We start from the raw sequence: 22500 nt of genomic DNA, 5'->3' as shown, positions 1-22500 counted from the left end.
TAAAGCAATTTAAACTAAAATGAAAAGATGAATTAATCCCTGATGTGAACAGACCACACAGAATATGAAGAATATCAGAACCTGCAGCTGTCCACGGGACTCAGAGATCAGCACAATAACACACTCCGCAAAATATCGTCTATCGTTCATATCCAAAACAATATACAGATTTGTTTTCAATATCGTACACCCCTATGTTGGTAATTTGTTCAGAAAACAAGACATAATATCTTTAGTCATTTTACTTGTAAAATAAATGCATCTTGATTCAAGAATATTTAGGAAAAAATACTTAGTAAGAAAATAATTTTTTGCAGTGTAACCAATCTAAGAGGCATTCGTTTAAAAATGAAAAGCAATAAGCCATTAAATCAGGAGATTTAAATGAGCGTAATTAAAACTGTGCTGAAAAGAAGAGCAGGGATATCCAGAAGCACTCGTTCAGTGTATTTCACTGCATTTTTCAGAATTAAACTAAAGTTAAAATGAAAGCAAAAAATATAAAAGTTAAAAATATTTCCCAATTCAAAATAGCAATAAAAACTATTTAGAATTAGGTTTTTTTTTTTACAATGTTTTTGCTTTCATTTAGTTTCATTTGTAGTCATTTCTTTTTTGATAAATATCAGTATTAGGATTGTTTTAAGTTATTAGTTTTATTTCAGTGTTAGGTTTTAGTTATTTCCAGTAATTTTAGTGCTTCAGCTTAAACTTAATTTTAATTGCCACAGTTAATTGCCAGGGCAGCATTTGTGTTTTTTTATTCAGGTTTTGATCTAATATTTTATTTCAGCTTCATCTCCGTGAACAGACGTGTTGTAACGGTCTTAATTAGCCCCGTTGTGTTGATGCACAGGGAGAACTCACCAGCGGCTCATGGGACGAGGCGACGCAGGAGATCAACTTCGCTGACTTCAAGTTCTCCATCACGCATCACTTCCTGAAGCAGGAGTCTGCTGAGAACGACAGCAGGGACGAGCCAGAGGAAGGTACGCGTGACCTCTGACCTGCGCTGCTGACCTCTGACCTCTTGTGCGTGTGTTTGAGAGGTGTCTTTGCTTTCAGAAGCGTATCCGCTGGCCATGCAGGACCTGCTGTGCATGAACAACGACTTTCCTCCGCGAGCTCACTGCCTCGTCAGATGGTGAGAAGATCACGAGAGTTTAGGGCTGGGAAAATAAATCAAGAAATGATTCAGCATCGATTCTGAGATTCTCCGAATGCAAGGCGATTCTTTCTGGAGTGGATTCTGAGGCTAGTTTTGAACAGCAGGTGGCGCTGCATGCTTCAGAAACAGCCGTACTCTGCTCGCTTCCAAATCCTTACACACACTTCAACCTAAAATAATCATTCATAACATTCGAGAAGGTTGAAGCGACTTACAAGAGTGTTCAGAGTGGGCTGTGTTTACATTAATCTGGCGTCATAAAAGCATTCTGAGCCGAGGTGAGATTACAGACTCAGTGCTCTTCATCAACATTAGAGTGTGTGGATGATAACTGGAGTAGAGCGCCATCTGCTGTTCAAATATAAGCTCAGAATCCATTCCAGAGAGAATCACCATGCATTGGGAAGATCTCAGAGTCCATTCTGCATTGATTTTATTATTAGAGTTTGCTTGATGACCTATCTATATTCAGACTGAGAATCAGAGCTGATGCAGTTTGATGCGATTCCTCTAATGTTGCACTGCAAAAAATGATTTTCTTAGTATTTTTGTCGTTTACTAGAATAAATGTCTAAACATTCTTGAATCAAGATGCATTTACTGTACAAGTGCTCAGACAGACGTTAGCATCTGTATTAAATCAAGATGCAGTAAATACACTTTAGTCAGTTCAGTCAAAACCGTGTTAAAACTGGGTCCCAGATCTTATAAAAGGTAAATAAACTGAAAGCACTGTAATGGAGGTGTGTGTGTTGTGCCGCAGGTTCGGTGTGCGTGAGTTCCTGGTGATTTCTCCCGGAGCGAACTGTGAAGCTGTGGTCAGCGAGTCCAAGTGTAACCTGCTGCTGAGCTCCGTGTCCATCGCTCTGGCCAACACGGGCTGGTGAGTGACCGTCACGCCTGTCCCATGTTCACACACACGCTTCTGAAGGATCATGGGACGCTGAAGACTGGAGGAATGATGCTGAAAACTCAGCTTTGATCACAGAAATCAATTACAGTCTAACAGATATTCACAGAGAAAACAGCTGCTTAATAATATTTCACAATTTTATACCGTTTTTTGGTCAAATAAATGTAGCCTTGGTGAGCAGAAGAGACTTCTTTCGAAAAAAACAAAACAAAAATCTAAATGATTCTAGACTTGGCCAGCAGTGTGTATACAGTGCTATACACTCCAGAGCATTTCAAAGCAGAGTAATAAACAGGAAAATAACAGGATTCATTTAGCAAAAATCATCAACTACCAAACAAATAAAATGTGACGCAGCTCTACAGAAGACAATAGAATCATAATTCAGTTCAGTGTTTTTGTGAATCAGTGATTCCTCACGTCATGTGTTTTCTCCTGCTGGACCACAGGATGGGTTTAAACAGACAGTTCATTTAGAAAAGATCAAATTTGATCAACTTTCTTACATTATTGTGCCGTGCTTTGATTAGTGGTCACCCTCCTGAAGCTGTGTGAGGCTAATCATGAGTGTCTTGATGAAGTCTGTGTTGTCGAATCGGAAAGCATCTCGGCACGTCTGTTGCCACGGTCACCAGGGCATTATGGGATAGACGGGTGTTTATTCGTCAGCCTCTCATTAAAAGCTTTAGTGGACGTGTAGCTTATTAACTCATGCACTGTAAAAACAACAACAAAGTTGACCTAACTCAAAAAATAACGCAACCGATCTCACTCAACTAGCAACCGACAACTTAAACACTTTAGCTCATCTAATGAATAAAAGTCAGTCTGATGCGTTTTAAAATATCTGTCAGATCAACCAAAGAACTCTAATCTTGTTTTTAACAGCTGTGGATCAGCAATATTAAATCAGTAAAATATGAACTCTGATCCACACAACAGCAACATGAATTAAGCCAGTAAAATGTAAAACTGATAATATTTTAATAATAATTAACATGAAATGTTTTCAAGCTGCAATGCATGCTGGGAACTTGTGCAATATTGTTCAATGTAAAATTGTTTAAGATGACTCAATTTGAAAAGTTGGGAGAACATCTGGATGTGTTGTGAACAAATACTTGAGCATCTAAGTAAGGTAAACAAGACTACTTCTGCTAGCAACACGTTTAGAGTATTTTTGTTCGGTTCACACAAATTAAACTGCTCCTAAACATTCTTTATTCAGGCAGAACTTTTGGAAAGGTGTATTTTTGACTGTGTGTGACGCGCTCGTTCCACTGGAGAATCACTGCGATCCATGGATGCCTGATAATTATTCATACGGTGTTATGGGTTCTGAGAGATGCTCTCTCTCTCTGTGTGTGTGTGTGTGAGAGAGAGAGATCTCTTGGTGATATGGGTTCTGAGAGATGCTCTCTCTCTCTCTCTCTCTCTGTGTGTGTGTGAGAGAGAGAGAGATCTTGGTGATATGGGTTCTGAGAGATGCTCTGTGTTTGCTCTGTGTCTCTGAGATTCCCTCATAAAAGCTGGGGCTTTAGTGCACTGGGTGGCGCTGTTGAACCGTGTTAGCGTGTGTGTTTATGCACACTGTGTGCGTGAGATCTCTCTCTCTCTCTCTCTCTCTCTCTCTCTCTCTCTCTCTCTCTCTCTCTCTCTCTCTCTCTCTCTCTCTCTCTCTCTCTCTCTCTCTCTCTCTCTCTCTGTCTGTGTGTTCTCTCTCTCGCTCTGTGTGTGTGTGTATATGTGTGTGTGATCTCTCTCTCTGTGTGTGTGTTCAGTCAGGTGCCACTGCTGGTGCAGATCCAGCAGAAGTGGAGGAAGGTGTTTGCGGGTGAGTGTCAGGGGCCTGGGGTCCGCTCAGACTTCGAGATGGTGCACCTGCGTAAGGCTCCTGGTCAGTACACACACCTGTCGGGTCTGCTGGACGTCTTCAAGAACAAGATTGTAAGTTCAGATCCGGAGCAGGATTACACACACATGCGGCTCGTGTGCAGTATTGGGCAGGAACTAGTTACAGTAATATTACTTTGTGCAGTAACTAGTAGTGTAAATAATTACTAAGAATTCAGTGATAACATTAGTTACTATCCATAAAACAGCTCCTTAGTTACTTTCCATGCCTCAACCAGTACCACTTTAAAGTTCAACAATCCAATAATTCCTAGATTTATGTTCATAATTTTCACGACATGCACAGACACATGAAGTCAGCAGAGCAGCAGGCGTATGGAATATGAAAAGCTTACATTGAGCGGATGGAAATATTGCCATTACCTTGAGAGAAGATGCTCTGAACACTGAAGTGTGAGTCGTGGCATTACTTTACTCTGGTGTTACACGGCTTGCCCTCATCTCTCTGATCCTGATATAAACTCTGTAAAATCTTTTTAGACAATGAAACATTTTCTTATAAACATGATTTATTTTGGTAAAATACATCATGGAATATAATCGTATATGGCAGGGGTGTCTAACTCAGTTTCTGGAGGGCCGGAGCCCTGCGGAGTTTAGCTGCAACCCTAATTAAACACACCTGATCCAGCTAATCAAGTCAAGTCAGCTTTATTTATAGAGCTTTTAACAATACAGATTGTGTCAAAGCACTTAACAGAATCAAATTGGAGGATAGAGTGTCAGTAATGTATAATAATAAGACTAAACACTCAATTTTCAGTTAAAGGCATTTCATTATTGAGTTCAGAGATGTCATTGTCTAGCTCAGTTTAGTTTAAATAGTATCTGTGAAATCAAATTGATGATAATCGCTAGAAATGAAGTGTCCCCAGCTGAGCAAGCCAGAGGCGACAGCGGCAAGGAACCAGAACTCCCTCTGAGACAGAATGGAGGAAAACCCTTGAGAGAAACCAGACTCAGTCGGGGGACAGTTCTCCTCTGACCAGGAGATTATTGTTTATTTATTGTTTACTTATTGTTTTAATAAAAATTTTAAATGTATTATATTTCTATTTTTATATTGTTGCAATTTCTAACAATAATAGTGTTATGTAGTTAGGTATTTTATAATATTTTTAGTTATTTTGTTTTATTTTAATTTTTATTGTATTTTAAGTCGAGGTCTTCACTGGGGATATGTCCTCGGTAGAGGTCTTCACGGAGGACCCGAGACCCTGGAACCGTACGGGTTCGGGTCTATATTTTAAATATTAAGCCGGGTCCAGATCGTGTCCCAATCTATTACTTCGGGTCCCGGGTCTGTTTAACATTGTGTAATACTCGAGCTGATCGGAGAATACCGCACCCACCAGTGATCAGTGTCAGTCAGCATGCGTAACTTGCAGTTTGTAAAATTAGGATGAGAAAAGTGTGAACGGGAAATAAGGTGAAAGGAAAAAAAACCCGCGTTACCTCAGTGGCCAGAAGCAGAGCGCGGGTGGAGTTAATGTAGTAGCCTGCAAGCGGACAGTGATCATGGATTCCTTCACAAGTGACATGAAAAAAATAAGCTGAAACAAAACTGAAGAGACGCACCTGTTATCGAACACGCACGCAGTAAAGCACTTCTTGTTCTGTGAGGGGTTTTTTGGGGGTTTTTTGCCAAAAAATAATTGTCTTTATTACAACCAACAAAAAGTTATTGTAGGTTAAACGCAACGGTCGAAGTTTACTCGAGATGAAAAAAAAAAATAAAACTGGGAAGTTGCATTAGTCATCCGTCACCGACCGTAACAGCAAGTAGACCTTTAAAGCTGGAATAATGAGTAGATTAAGAAGGCTCTTTCCATCGACGAGAGAGAAACAGCCTAACATGGATGGAAATTTATTGGCAAGGAGGATTGTAGCCATCGTACCAACTTTCGAGTAATGGTCCGGGTCCGCGTCGTGTCCGGTTAGTACATTAAAGGCATTTCTCGGGTCTGCACGGGTTCGGGTCCCACTTTCAAATAAAATACAGGTCGGTTCTGTGCAAGACCTCCATTTTTGGACCTGTGAAGACCTCTAGTCCTCAGGACTCATCCAGGAGATCATCTCCCGGCGCCTATCCGCCATCTGACATGGACTGAGAAACAGAATAAGAAAGAAACAAACAAATATTAGCGTAAATGCCATTCTTCTTACGATGTAACGAGTACATCTTGTGTTATGAGGAGTGTTCCCGGTTCCCGTTGATCTAATTAATGCAGCCTAGGCAGTCGTGGCCTAATGGATAGAGAGTCGGACTTGTAACCTGAAGGTCGTGGGTTCGAGTCTCAGTCCGGCACCACGACTGAGGTGAGACCCTTGAGCAAGGCCCCGAACCCCCAACTGCTCCCCGGGCACCGCAGCAATGGCTGCCCACTGCTCCGGGTGTGTGTTCACTACTGTGTGTACACTTGGATGGGTTAAATGCAGAGCACAAATTCAGAGTATGGGTCACCATACTTAGCCACACACCACTTCCCTTTCCCCCTTTACCCTAACAATCCTTTAACGGATTTGAATAATAGAAGTGTGTTATGTGTAAACCAGGTTAAAGAAATGTCTTTAATCTAGATTTAAACTGACAGAGTGTGTCTGCCTCCCGAACAGTGTTAGGTAGATTGTTCCAGAGTTTGGGTGCTAAACAGGAAAAGTATCTGCCGCCCGCAGTTTTTGATATTCTAGATATTATCAAATGGCCAGAGTTTTGAGAACGCAGCGGACGTGGAGGACTATAATGTGATAAGAGCTCGCTCAAGTACTGAGGAGCCAAGCCATTCAGGGATTTATAAGTAATTAACAAGATTTTAAAATGTATACGATGTTTAATAGGGAGCCAGTGCAGTGTTGACAGAACCGGGCTAATATGGTCGTACTTCCTGGTTCTAGTAAGAACTCTAGGTGCTGCATTTTGGACCATCTGGAGTTTGTTGATCAAGCGTGCAGAACAACCACCCAATAAAGCATTACAATAGTCTAACCTTGAGGTCATAAACGCATGAATTAGCATTTCTGCATTTGACGTTGAGAGCATAGGTCGCAATTTAGATATGTTTTTGAGATGGAAAAACGAAGTTTAACAGATGCTAGAAACATGGCTTTCCAATGAAAGATTGCTATCAAACAGCACACCTAGGATCCTAAATGATGATGAAGAATTGACCGAGCAGCCGTCAAGTGTTAGATAGTGTTCTAGGTTATTACATGTGGGGTTTTTAGGTCCGATAATTAACACCTCTGTTTTTTTCAGAATTTAGCAGTAAGAAGTTACTCGTCATCCAGTTTTTTTATATCAACTATACATTCCGTTTCTCAATTTGGTGTGTTTCACCGGGCCGTGAAGAAATATAGAGCTGAGTATCATCAGCATAACAGTGAAAGCTAACACCATGTCTCCTGATAATATCTCCCAAGGGTAACATGTAAAGCGTAAACAGTAACAGCCCTAGTACTGAGCCTTGAGGTACTCCGTACTGCACTTGTGATCGATATGATACCTCTTCATTCACTGCTACGAACTGATGGCGGTCAGATAAGTACGATTTGAACCATGCTAAGGCACTTCCACTAATGTCAACAAAGTGTTCTAGTCTATTTAAAAGAATGTTGTGGTCGATAATGTCGAACGCAGCACTAAGATCCAGTAGAACTAATAAAGAGATATAACCACGATCAGATGATAGAAGCAGGTCATTTGTAACTCTAATGAGAGCAGTCTCAGTACTATGATATGGTCTAAATCCTGACTGGAATTCCTCACAGATACCATTTTTCTCTAAGAAGGAACATAATTGTGAGGATACTACCTTTTCTAGTATCTTTGACAGAAAAGGGAGATTTTAGATCGGTCTGTAATTAACTAGATCTTTGGGGTCAAGTTGGTTTTTTTTTTTAATGAGAGCCTGAATAACAGCCAATTTGAAGGTTTTGGGGACATATCCTAATGACAGTGATGAATTAATAATAGCCAAAAGAGGGTCTATGACTTCTGGAAGCAGCTCTTTTAGTAGTTTAGATGGAATAGGGTTTAACATACATGTTGTTTGTTTAGATGAAATGCCAACACCTGTTGATGTTTTATTTTTCGTTAATTTAGTGACTCTATTGAATAAATACCGGGGGTTATGTTTGTTTTCTTCTAGAAGAGACGAAAAGTAATCAGATCTAGCAGTTTTTAATGCTTTTCTGTAGGATAGGGTACTTTCCCGCCAAGCTATACGAAATACCTCTAGTTTTGTTTTCCTCCAGCTGCGCTCCATTTTCCGGGCTGCTCTCTTTAGGGTGCGAGTGTGCTCATTATACCACAGACTGTTTTCTTTGATCTTCCTTAAGCGTAAAGGAGCAACTATATCTAAAGTGCTAGAAAAGAGAGCGTCAATAGTTTCTGTTACAACATCAAGTTTTTCTGCGCTGTTGGATATGCTGAGGAATTGAGATAAATCAGGAAGATTACTTACAAAGCAGTCTTTTGTGGTAGAAGTGATGGTTGTACCATGCTTGTAACAAGGAGTAGAATTTACAGTTTTAGCTATATGGAGTTTACACAAGACTAGATAATGATCTGAGATATCATCGCTTTGCTGCAGAATTTCAACACCACTAACATCAATTCCATGTGACAGTATTAAATCTAGAGTATGATTTCAACAATGAGTAGGTCCTGAAACGTGTTGTCTAACCCCAATAGGGTTAAGAATGTCTATGAATGCTGATGCTAATGCATCTTTTTTATTATCGACATGGTTATTAAAATCACCAACAATTAAGACTTTATCTGCAGCCAGTACTAACTCTGATAGAAAATCAGCAAATTCTTTAATAAAGTCTGTGTGGTGCCCTGGTGGCCTGTATACAGTAGCCAGTACAAACATCACGGGGGATTTATCACTAACACCTGTTTCTCTAGATAATGTTATACGCAGCACCATAACTTCAAACGAGTTATACTTAAAGCCTGCCCTCTGAGAAATACTGAGAATATTGCTATAAATTGTAGCAACACCTCCCCCTTTACCTTTTGGACGTGGCTCATTTTTTTAGCAGTAAGCTTCGGGGGTATACTCATTTAAAGTAATGTATTCATCTGGTATTAGCCATGTTTCTGTCAAATAGAGCAAATCTAGGTTATGATCTTTGATCAAATCATTTACAAAAAGTGCATTTGTAGAAAGGGACCTGATATTCAGTAAGCCAAGTTTTATCAACTGTTTCTCTGTATTGTAAACATATTTTATTTGTTTAACATCAATTAAATTGTTACTCTTAATTTGGTTTGGACGTTTTCTGTATTTTCTAGTTTGGGTAACAGACACAGTCTCTATAGTGTGATATTTAGGTGAAGGAGTCTCTATGAAACTGATTGCTTTACTAATTAAAACTCAAAAGCATTTACAGCTTTATTTGATATTGATTAACTGCATTAGTTTATCACATAAAGCTGCATTTAATTGTTCGTTTTTTCTGGTGAAATGTGTGATTAATGTGTGTGTTGTGTTGGCAGGGCTGCCCGCTGACGCCGCTGCCACCCATCAGCATCTCCATCCGCTTTACCTTCGTCCTGCAGGACGGTCAGCAGTGCTCCTGGCCACAGCAGCCTCCAGGTGCGTCTGACCTCATCCTGAGCCTGAGCCTCACAAACCCTCGCCCTCACCTGAGCCTCACAAACCCTCGCCCTCACCTGAGCCTCACAAACCCTCACCTGAGCCTCACAAACCCTCACCTGAGCCTCACAAACCCTCACCTGAGCCTCACAAACCCTCGCCCTCACCTGAGCCTCACAAACCCTCGCCCTCACCTGAGCCTCACAAACCCTCGCCCTCACCTGAGCCTCACAAACCCTCACCTGAGCCTCACAAACCCTCACCTGAGCCTCACAAACCCTCGCCCTCACCTGAGCCTCACAAACCCTCGCCCTCACCTGAGCCTCACAAACCCTCGCCCTCACCTGAGCCTCACAAACCCTCACCCTCACCTGAGCCTCACAAACCCTCGCCCTCACCTGAGCCTCACAAACCCTCGCCCTCACCTGAGCCTCACAAACCCTCACCTGAGCCTCCAAACCCTCACCTGAGCCTCACAAACACTCGCCCTCACCTGAGCCTCACAAACCCTCGCCCTCACCTGAGCCTCACAAACCCTCGCCCTCACCTGAGCCTCACAAACCCTCGCCCTCACCTGAGCCTCGCAAACCCTCACCTGAACCTCCAAACCCTCACCTGAACCTGAGCCTCACCCCTCACCTGAGCCTCACAAACCCTCATACAAACCCTCACCTGAGCCTCACAAACCCTCACCTGAGCCTCACAAACCCTCACCTGAGCCTCACAAACCCTCACCTGAACCTGAGCCTCGATCTGAGAGCAGTGGCTCACTCACAGCGCTGATGCCGCTCTTCACCTTACTAATTGCTCTAATCACAACAGTCTTCATTCATAAAGTCATCGTATTAAAGGGTTAGTTCACCCAAAAGTGAAGTGTTTTTGTTCAACAGTCCACAAGAAGTCAAATAAAGCGCATCCATCCATAATAAAACGTGCCTCACATGGCTCCGGAGGGTGAATAAAGGCCTCCTGTAGCGAATGCATGCATTTTTGTAAGAAAAATATCCATATTTCAAACGTAATAAACACTTCTCTCTCACTACATCTAACTGTCATAAGCGGAAGCCGTTCCGGTGGATGATGCAGGATGCGGAGAGAGAACAAAACAAAATGCCGGTCACGAATTAGAAACACAAACCGAGGATTTGTAAAGAAAACTGTTGGAGGATTTCGATATAAGCCAAGAGGAGACTGGTTTTGCTTTGCTAAAGTAATGAAACTTTGCTTCCTTTGCTCCTGTAAACAAACTGGTGAGACTAGCACGTCTTAGAGGGGCATGTGTCCTGCATCATCCGCCTGAACGACTTGCACATATGACAGATAGCGGAAGTGAGAGAAAAGTGTTTATTACCTTTGAAATATGGATCATTTTCTTACAAAAACGCATGGATTTGCTACAGGGGGCCTTTACTCACCCCCCGGAGCCGTGTGAGGCACGATTTATTATGCATGGATGCGCTTTATTTGACTTCTTTTGGAACAAAAACACCCACCTACTGCAATAACTCTTGGAAGAGCCAGGACAATTTTTAATATTACTCTGATTGGATTCATCTGAAAGAAGAAGGTCATATACACCTAGCATACCTCGAGGGTGAGTAAAACATGGACTCATTTTCATTTTTGGGTGAACTAACCCTTTAAATGTTTCATGCACTGCAAAAAATAAATGTCTTCCTGAGTATTTTTGTTTTCTTTCTAATCTAAACATCCTCAAATCAAGATACATTTACTGCAAAATGAACAGAAGTCTTGTTTTCTGAGAACAAAATGAAGTGAGTTTCTGATTAAAGCAAGAACAAATATCTGTCAATGTGGAGTGAGAACTTTTGAATGAATTTGAGTTTGGCACATATTTGTTCCTGTTTACATCATAAACTCATTCCGTTTTGATCGGTTTCTCATAAAACAAGATGGCTTATCTTGTCATTTTATTTAAATGTTATCTTCAGTCGTTTGTTCTGGAAAATGAGAAAAATACAGAGGAAGAACAGCACTTTGCAGATAGAGTAAAATATGTCCATATTCTAGTAATTAGGAGCAGAGCTATGAAAACCTTAAGCTATTAACCTTAAGCTAAAGTCATTTTGGAAGTTGTTAAGATCTTTTGAATTTGTATTTTTTAAAATGTTTCTATGCAACTCATTGTGTTCTGCTTAGACATTTAAGACACTCAGACTCAGACATTAGAGATCATGAATGTATTGTGTTCCCTTTAGTTTAGTTTAGTCTCAGCCTGCAGAAACCCGGTCTGTGGTCTGAACGAATAAAATGTGTCCCTGCAGCACAGAAGCAGTCATGAGTAACACAGGTATATTTGTAGCAATAGACAACAATACATTGTATGGATCAAAATTATACATTTCTCTTTTATGACAAAAATCATTAGGATATTAAGATCATGTTCCATGAAGATATTTAGTAAGTTTCCTACCATAAATATATCAAAACTTCATTTTTGATTAGTAATATGCATTGCTAAGAACTTCATTTGAACAACTTTAAAGGAGATTTTCTCAATATTTAGATTTTTTTTGCTCCCTCAGATTCCAGATTTTCAAATATTGTCCTATCATAACAAACCATACATCAATGGAAAGATCATTTATTCAGCTTCCATGTGATGCATAAATCTCAATATCAGAATATTGACCCTTATGACTGGTTTTGTGCTCCAGATATCTGTTTCTGCGTGGCTGTGATGGCTGTGTCCCGCGGTTCATGGCATGATTACTGTGGTTCTGCGGTGATCTGGCGAGGGTTTTATTTGATACACCGGCAAATCTTTCTCTGTTTCCATGGATCCGTGTGTGCGGATCAGAACATCTCGCTCCTCGCCGCTCTGAGTGTTTACCTCTGTATTAAGAAGCTGTTGACACAGGCAGATGATAATATTCCACGTATATCCTGAGTTGATTAATTTCTATATTACTGTGATGAATGAGCGTCAGAGTTAATATCAAAGGAAGGCTGTGTGTTGTTTCAGACTTCGATGCGCTCCTCGCTGGAGAGGTGGGCGGCGTGGAGTTCGGAAAACTTCCCTTCGGAGCGTGTGAAGATCCCATCAGGTGAAGGTCACGCCAGCAATTAATCCTCAAATAAAATAAACCTTAACTCCTTCTACTAAAATAACTCGCATTAAAACAAAGAAAAATGAATAAAAACTGTACTGACATATTCAAAAAACTAAAACTACTAAACATGACAAAAAACACAACAAAATTAATAAACTTTAATAATTAATAAATTATTTAATAAATATAAAAATAAAATCTATTTCAGAATATTAATAAAAACTATAATAGGATCTGCATGATGCTAAAATAAGACGCACTTTAAAGGGACAGTTCACCCCAAAATGAAAATGTCGTCATTTGCTCACTGCAAAAAAATGCTTTTCTTAGATTTGTTTGTCTTGTTTCCAGCCAAAATATCTAAAAAATTCTTAAATCAAGAAGTAAAAATTGTCTTGTTTTCAGAAAAAAGTCAAAATTAAGTGAGTTTTTGCTTTGAACAAGCATTAAGAGCATTATCAAGATCACTTAATTTTGTCTTGTTTTTTTCTGAAAACGAGGATGAGATGATGATTTTTGGGTGAACTGAATATCATGCAGCTTTTTAATATTTCAGTTTTCTTTTTTAGTAAGCATAAATTATAGCTCAGTACACCATATAATAAAATACATATAAAAAACATTGCTATTGCACTCTACAAATGTACTAATATTATTTTAACATTACAGTAAAGGTTATGTTACTGTAGAGTGAATCATTACTGTGAGGTTCTGCGGTCTGCTGTCCAGTAGGTGGCGCTGACCCTCAGTGACAGTGACATCACTTCCTGTCTGAAGCTCTGGAGATGCTTTAATAACTCCTGACCGATCGTCTGACCTGAGTTTAGACTCAGTTTAAATTTCATTTCTGACAGAAATCAGGGGCCGGTTGCATAAACTGCTTAGACAAGTCTTAAAATTTAGTCATCTAATTTTTTTCTGGTCAAAACTTTGTCAAATAAATTACATAAAAAGATATATTGGTCTAATTTAAATCTGGAAAGTAAGACTGATTACCACTTGGTCTTAACATAGTGGCTATGGAGTGATTAAAGAGACTCGTTCAGCTCAGATGTTATAAACACAATCATACATGAATAATCTTCTCAAATCTTCATTTCTACTGGACTGTTAATAATGTGAATTCTGCTCTTTCAGCGAACTTCATCTCGCGACCACCTGGCCGAACCTGACGGAGGGGATCGTGGTGGATAACGATGTTTATTCGTAAGCTCACAGAACACTCTCTCACACACTCACTCACTCACTCACTCACTCACACACACACACACACACACACACATACACTCACTCACTCACACACACACCCTCGCGCACACACACTCTCACACACGCACACACTCTCTCACTCACACACACACACACCCTCGCGCACACACACTCACTCACACACACACACACACACTCTTGCGCACACACACATACACTCACTCACTCACACACACACCCTCGCGCACACACACTCACACACGCACACACTCACTCACACACACTCTCTCACTCACACACACACACCCTCGCGCACACACACTCACTCACACACACACACACACTCTTGCACACACGCTCACACACTCGCACGCACACACACTCTCTCACTCACTCAAACACACACACCCTCGCGCACACACACTCTCACACACGCACATACACACACAGTACTTTTGTGAAAGAGACATTTTGTGCTCCTCGGATGATGAAAATAGGACGGTGTTGTAATGGCCTTTTTTTATAGGACTGAGTAATTGTTGAATATGCATGAAGCACGAGATGCGTGTTTCGTCAGCTCCGGAGGAACCTGTCACCCTTCATGATTCTTCACAGCTCCAGAGACGAGTCGCCGCATTATTTTACGCCTTTTAGTTTAGTGCTGCGCCGTAGCGTCACATTAACACTCTGCCGTTTCTGGCGTGTGCTGATCGTCAGCTCTTACTTCTGAAGGAGAGCCAGAGCTGTTTGAAGTGATTTTGAAGCAGATGAACAGAAGTGTTCTCGAGCAAACGGCGAACGGCTCTCGCTCACACTGACGTGATTCAACAGCAGTAATCACACTCTTCATTTAGCCTCTGGTTACACTGCAAAAAAACACTTAAAGCCTTTATATTTATTGTGTTATAGACATATGAAGGCATTAGTTATGCACATTATGATGCATTGCATGATCTCATGAATAACTGCAGTACAAAATATTATAATACTTATGTTCATTGTTACGCCTTTAGTAAGTAAAATGTGTTTAAAGACACGATAAACAAACCTTCAAATATTATAAAGCATTTTAACTTTGGTTACACCCTATTGAAAAATAAAAACACTTAAATGTATTTGCTAAGTATACTATAAATACATGTTCATCTTTATATGCTTAATAAATAGTCCTGCTATTGTACTTTTATTATACTAAACTGGTATACTTCAAGTCTATATTGGAACAACTATTGTTGTACTTAATGCACTTTAACTGTGCAGAAGTAATGCTTAAGTACAATTAAAGATATACTTAGTGTATTTGTGCTAAAGTGGAACTATTACAAGTACACTTTAAATAGTTTGCATTTAAAAACGGATATTATTCAAAGATCATACAATCCTCATCAAAAGTGACATTAAAACACATTTTAGGCTTATTAATAAGAAACATTGTGCACTAGTACTCATAATAAAGTTTCATTAATTTTTATATCAGTAAGCCTCGAGTTATTCGTCAGTAAATGTTAATAGATTTTAACTATACTTAGTATGAAATATATGTATTTTAAATATTACTTTTTTACTAGGGCAAACATTTACGGAACAATGCAATGCATTACTGCGTACATTATAATGCATTACACACATAAGGTTTGAGTAAAGATTAACCATGATTTTCTTGTTTTTGTCTCGTTTTCCATTACAGATAGCAAAATGACTTGAGATATTAGGTCTTGTTTTTTGCTAAACTGTGAATCTTGGCAGATATTACGAACTCGCTTCATTTTGATGCATTTAAAACAAGAAAACAAAGAGTTAATATCTGATGTTATTTTGCTTCTCCATTAAATGCATATCGATTTAAGGATGTTTAGGTATTTTCACTGGAAAACGAGACAGAAATACTGAGGAAGAACAGCACGTTTTGCGGTGTTTATAACGTTCACGGATGTTTGTTTGACTCCAGCTCTGCGTCTGATTGTGGTTTTTCAGCGATCTGGATCCTCTTCAGGCTCCTCACTGGTCCGTTCGAGTGCGGAAAGCAGACAATCCCCAGTGTTTGCTGGGTAAGAGGAGACTAACACACACACACACAGCACATGAGCACTGAAAGCTGGATGAGTGTGACTGATGTCTGGATCCTCAGGTGAGTTCCTCATGGAGTTCTTCAAGCTCTGCTGCCGGAAGGAGACCACCGAGGAGATTCTGGGGAAGAACGCAGTCGAGGACGAAGGCAAAGGTCATTCTTAACCTCTGTTTTTAGACATTAATTAACCACAAATATCTGGACTAGTTGAAGTTCTCATTAAGTCTCATCTTGTTGGAGACACGGTCTGAATGCTGTTTGTTCTGATTTTCTGCTCTTTCTGTGCTTCTGCTTCTCCTCCGTCAGAGACTGAATTTTATTTACAGAAACCCAAACAAATTATATAGGATGCTTCCAAATCCCAGACGTACACATGAGAATAAAATGAACAGATGTACAGTTGGGCAAAACAGTATTTAGTCAGCCACCAATTGTGCAAGTTCTCCCACTTAAAAAGATGAGAGAGGCCTGTAATTTTCATCATAGGTACACTTCAACTATGAGAGACAGAATGGAGGGAAAGAATCCAGGAAATCACATTGTAGGATTTTTAATGAATTAATTGGTAAATTCCTCGGTAAAATAAGTATTTGGTCACCTACAAACAAGCAAGATTTCTGGCTCTCACAGACCTGTAACTTCTTCTTTAAGAGGCTCCTCTGTCCTCCACTCGTTACCTGTATTAATGGCACCTGTTTGAACTCGTTATCAGTATAAAAGACACCTGTCCACAACCTCAAACAGTCACACTCCAAACTCCACTATGGCCAAGACCAAAGAGCTGCCGAAGCACACCAGAAACACAATTGTAGACCTGCACCAGGCTGGGAAGACTGAATCTGCAATAGGCAAGCAGCTTGGTGTGAAGAAATCAACTGTGGGAGCAATTATTAGAAAATGGAAGGCATATGCTCAGATGAAACCAAAATACTTTTTGGTAAAAACTCAACTCGTCGTGTTTGGAGGAGAAAGAATGCCGAGTTGCATCCAAAGAACACCATACCTGCTGTGAAGCATGGGGGTGGAAACATCATGCTTTGGGGCTGTTTTTCTGCAAAGGGACCAGGACGACTGATCCGTGTAAAGGAAAGAATGAATGGGGCCATGTATCGTGAGATTTTGAGTGCAAACCTCCTTCCATCAGCAAGGGCATTGAAGATGAAACGTGGCTGGGTCTTTCAGCGTGACAATGATCCCAAACACACCGCCCGGGCAACGAAGGAGTGGCTTCGTAAGAAGCATTTCAAGGTCCTGGAGTGGCCTAGCCAGTCTCCAGATCTCAACCCCATAGAACATCTTTGGAGGGAGTTGAAAGTCCCAAAACATCACTGCTCTAGAGGAGATCTGCATGGAGGAATGGGCCAAAATACCAGCAACAGTGTGTGAAAACCTTGAGAAGACTTACAGAAAACGCTTGACCTCTGTCATTGCCAACAAAGGCTATATAACAAAGTATTGAGATCAACTTTTGTTATTGACCAAATACTTATTTTCCACCATAATTTGCAAATAAATTCTTTAAAAATCCTACAATGTGACTGATTGTTTCCCCCCATTCTGTCTCTCATAGTTGAAGTGTACCTATGATGAAAATTACAGGCCTCTCTCATCTTTTTAAGTGGGAGAACTTGCACAATTGGTGGCTGACTAAATACTGTTTTGCCCAACTGTACTTGGTTTCCAATAACTCTATATCTGTATGGACTGGAATAAACTTTGAGTATGCTCTGAATCAAGTCAGGGTTTTTCTGTAGCACTTTGTATAACCCAGATTGATTCAAAGCAGCTTCATAGTGATAAACAGGAACATAAGTGTTAATGTTGCAAAATTCATCAATTTGAACAACTTCAGCTTTAGAATCTTCTGCAGAAGATTCAGATCGATTCAGTTCAATAACTGCCATCCTTCAGGAGCCAATCTTTCCATTCATATCCATCATTTATTCCTCAAATAATCCGAGTTAACCGAGTCATTCTGAGGACGAGCATGTTGCTATAATGCTGAAGCTTTTATCACGGTATACGGTATTATCACGATATTGAAAACGTTGCAAAAAGTGTTGGAATAATGTAACGGGTTTAAAAAGATTTTTCTTATAACAAAAAGAGCTGAACATTTAAATACAGTAAAGCAATACACATGTATAAAGTGAACAAATGTTTGAAGCTGATTAAAGTGCAAAATAATTATTATTATTTAGCCACTAACGAGCAATATTTGTTACAGAAGTTATTTTTTGGTAATTCATGTTAGCTTGGGTCCATTAAATAATGCAGTTAACACTTTTAACGTGTTATTAAATTTTGCAATTAACAAAGATTAATAAAGGCTTAGAAGATATTTTTCTAAAATGCATTCATTTTAATGCAATTTGTAATAAATAATTATTTGCGGTATTTTGAAGTGCATGCATGTTCGTTATTGTGATATATCATATTACCGAATACCCAGGATTAACATCCCGTGGTAACTAGTCTGGATCCAAGCCTTAAATGATCTGAGATGACCGAACACCTGAGGAGAGATGATGCCAACCCCTCAGAGGACCTCAGAGGATGCCAACGCTCAGACAACATACAGAATTACCAAATTTTGCCATAAATTAAATATATTAATGTTCTGCAATATATAAATATATTGTGGAAACTTAATTTCCTGCAGAGCTGCTTTGCAACGATTTGTATCGTAAAAAGCACTATACAAATAAACTTGAACTTGAATACTTAAGTCTAATTGTGTGTATTTGTGATTTAGTGATCTGAATAATGACTTTATTTTCTTCTTACAGCTGAAATGATATTTGCTGAAGTTTGCGTCACAGATTCTGTGATCTTCCTGAAGCTGCTCTGAATCGCTCTGTACTGTATGAAGCTCTGTGGAGATCAAGCTGATGATTGGTGTTGTTTCTGTAGAGAACAGTGACATCACTCAAGCGCTGTCCAAGCTGACGGAGCCGGCGTCCGTTCCCATCCACAAGCTGTCCGTCTCCAGCATGGTGCACAGCGCGAGGAAACGCATCCGGAGAAACAGACGTGCCGAGGAGTCGCCGTTCAACACCGACGTGCTCAACTCCATCCTGCTGGTGAGAGCATGCTGGGTATTCACACAGGCTCACTGTGAGGATGATGAAGGGTGATGCAGCGGTGACGATGCATCAGAGCAGCGTTGGGAGTAACGCTTAACAGCTAATATGAGTTACGTGATCCAATTACATATGTGAACCTGCAGCACAAAACCAGTCACAAGGGTCAATTTATCAAAATTGAGATTTATGCCACATCTGAAAGCTGAATAAATGATCTTTCCATTGATGTATGGTTTGTTATGATCGGACAATATTTGTCTGAGATACAACTATTAGAAAATCTGGAATCTGAGGGAGCAAAAAAATCTAAATATTGAGAAAATCTCCTTTAAAGTTGTTCAAATGAAGTTCTTAGCAATGCATATTACTAATCAGAAATGAAGTTTTGATATATTTACGGTAGGAAATTTACTAAATATCTTCATGGAACATGATCTTAATATCCTAATGATTTTTGTCATAAAAGAGAAATGTATAATTTTGATCCATACAATGTATTGTTGTCTATTGCTACAGATATACCTGTGTTACTCATGACTGCTTCTGTGCTGCAGGGTCACATTTATCAAGTAACTAGTAAAGTAACACATTTTTAGTTTACAAGAAAATAGTGTTATTTTTTCAAATATGTAACGCAACTTACTTGCTTCATGAACAATTATATATCACTTATAAATTATTAAATACAAAGTTTATAGTAGTTATTAAGATTCATGTGCTTTGGAATTGGTAAAATGTTTTTGGAAAAAAAAATACCTCATCTAATCAACTTGCTAAATAATAATTCTGCACGTAGTGTATGCTGTGCTGCATCCAGTATGTATAGACATTGAGATTGTTACAAAGCAGCTTTACAGTATTAAACATGATGCAAAAATGATGCAAATTTCAGGTAAATTTCTTGAAGATGTGTGCGCATAAGAAAGAAATGGACAGAAATATGAGGAATGAGAACTATAATATGAATTATGTAAACAACGTCTTTGTTTTTAAAGCGCAGGTTTGATTGGTCATGTAAAATCATCAGGTTGGACGTTTAAACACATGGTTTGGATGTTTCTGCCCTTTTCCATCAGCATGATGAAACTCTGTTCTGCTGTGTTTGTGTTTGTCCATCAGTATCTGTTCCCGGACGCAGCTCTGGATAAAGCAGACTTGAGCGAGGCCAAATCCACGCAGGATCCGGCCCGAGAGTCGGAGGATTACGTGAGTCTGGATCAGATGCAGAGGATTGAACACGTCTCAGGTGATTCAGCTGTGTTCGAGCGCGTCTGACTGTGTTCTTCTCTTGACAGCTTCTCTATAATCAGCTGAAGTCGGCTCCGAGCGACAGTCTGACGTACCGTCTGGCCCTGTGCGTCTGTATGGTCAACTTCCATCACGGAGGCGTGCGAGCCGTGGCTCACCTGTGGCAGGAGTTTGTGCTGGAGATGCGCTACCGCTGGGAGAACAACTGCCTGGTCTACGGGTGACAGACTGCTTTACATCATAGCTATATTAGCGTCACGCAAACAGACCATAACCTGCTGTTATTATACACTCACTTCAGCTTCTGCTGCTTTAAATGCTGGAGGTCGAGGTGGATTCTGATTGGCTGTCAGTGTTTTTATTAAGGCTGGGATTGAGACGAATTTCACGATTCGATTTAGATGTACAAGCTTGCGATTCACGTTTGATCTTGATTCAATTTGATTTGATATCGATTCATTTAGATATATAGGTACAAAAATCTAACTAATAAAACTAATGCTGTAAACTATACAATAAACTGGTACATTACTATAATAAAGTGATTTGTAAACAAACTTTTAAATAAAACATTACTATATAATAAAAATGAAATTAAATAACTTAATTCATGTCAGATTTATTAAAACGTGCATAAAATATTGAAGAACAGGTTCTGTATAAATATAGTGAATATGTAATATATATAGTGCAAATGAAGAGTTTATTTGCAAAGACCGATAACACTTTTTTTTCCCCAAAAATCATGTTGAATGTCTTTCCTGAGCTAAAAGTGACGTTACTGGTGTCTTTCTGCGTTTGAATCACTGATTGATCTGTTATGATCCACTTCAGGTCTGATGTTCATTCATGTTTATTTGCTGCTGTAACTAGTAGTAAAGAGGAAGAGATGATTGCTTCCCTACAGCATCTGTCAGAACACAATAAAGAGCCACAAAACCACAGAGGGAATGAATTTAGTAATAAAACTGATGGAGTTTGGAGACTGTTTGATTAAGTTTTGAACTTAACTAAACTGAAAACAGCATAGATTGATTTATTCTTGGGATTTAAGAATAGATATTGGTTCGTCAACACGAGTCAATTAAAATCGAGAAATTAATATTTTCAACCCAGCCCTAGTTTTTATCATTCGTCATCTGGAAAAATTGTTTCGAAAAGGTTTCCCGCTATATAATTTCTGTGTCGTTATTGTTATAGTCGCGCTGTGGACTTTGCTGTTCTTTTAGAGTTAGAGTGATTATTATAACTTTATAATTATCATTATCTGATGTGTATGTGTCCTGGATCTCCTCTGATGTGAAACAGTTCAAATGAACCGATTTACTGAAACGATCAGACTGGCCTAATCTGTGCAAACGCTGTTAGTATTTCTGTGTAAACGCTCTCATACTCACGATTCCTGTCTGATTCAGAGCTGATGTCTGTAGGACAGTTAATGGCCAAAAAGCAGGCGCATAAAAATCGTCATGAATATCAACTACATATTGAACCTAGGATAAATATTAAATGTGTTTTTCCAGTGTCTGTAATGTATGTATTTACAGTTTAATGACACACTTGATTTTACTCACTCCTAGATGTTTGTAAGATTTGTTTAATTGATGGGCTAAGCAGACGTGATTGATCCGTGCCAGTAATCTTAAAGACTCGTCAGTATCTCCGTCTACAGAGCCGTGGCGTGGTGGTCTTGTGTGGAATGAATGTGGAAAGCGCAGGACTGACGCTGGTGTACCGGAGTCTGTCGGGAGCGAGCTGCAGTCGTTAACGCTCACCCCGCGCTCTGCGGCTCCCGGCCTCATTGTGTGCTAATGAGCGAAGCGTCTGACTGGAGTCTGCATGATTGTGTAATGATCTCCTCTGTGTTGCTCTTCCAGGCTGGCCGGCGGAGCTCCGGATCTCAGGTGTTGCCTCCTTCATCAGAAGCTGCAGGTGAAGCTGCTCTGAGACACTCGTTCATATCACGTCTGCATGCCCAGCCGGGAAAAAGTGCTCTTCCATAATGTACTATTTTCACGCACTAATTTTGTATTTAATATACTAAAAGTTATTATTTAGTACTATAGTGCATCGTTACCACTTGTAGTACACTTGAACCCACTAGGGTATGAAAGATGGGTTCAAGTGTACTACAGGTGGTATATAAATACATTTTTTAAATACAGAGATGGTATGTTAAAAGCACATTTAGTTCATATTCACGGTGTCTCAAAA

At 39.7% G+C, this 22500-nt stretch overlaps 1 protein-coding gene across 2 annotated transcripts in view; it reads left to right on the top strand.

Annotated features, from left to right (window-relative positions):
* Nucleotides 1–22500, top strand: part of LOC306876385 (rab3 GTPase-activating protein catalytic subunit) — a 49105-nt gene that overhangs the window by 2557 nt on the left and 24048 nt on the right. For both annotated transcript variants that reach the window (XM_079427498.1, XM_079427499.1), the window contains exons 4-16: nt 857–989; nt 1066–1144; nt 1932–2051; nt 3863–4028; nt 9502–9601; nt 12588–12669; nt 13813–13881; nt 15859–15932; nt 16013–16105; nt 18866–19035; nt 20158–20244; nt 20334–20506; nt 22164–22218. In XM_079427498.1, coding sequence (XP_079283624.1) covers nt 857–989; nt 1066–1144; nt 1932–2051; nt 3863–4028; nt 9502–9601; nt 12588–12669; nt 13813–13881; nt 15859–15932; nt 16013–16105; nt 18866–19035; nt 20158–20244; nt 20334–20506; nt 22164–22218 — 1401 coding nt within the window. The remainder of the gene's footprint in view (nt 1–856; nt 990–1065; nt 1145–1931; nt 2052–3862; nt 4029–9501; nt 9602–12587; nt 12670–13812; nt 13882–15858; nt 15933–16012; nt 16106–18865; nt 19036–20157; nt 20245–20333; nt 20507–22163; nt 22219–22500) is intronic.

This window comes from Barbus barbus, assembly GCF_936440315.1.
Source record: "Barbus barbus genome assembly, chromosome: 10".
Taxonomy (NCBI): Eukaryota; Metazoa; Chordata; class Actinopteri; order Cypriniformes; family Cyprinidae; genus Barbus; species Barbus barbus.
This window is presented reverse-complemented; position numbering and strand designations above follow the sequence as displayed.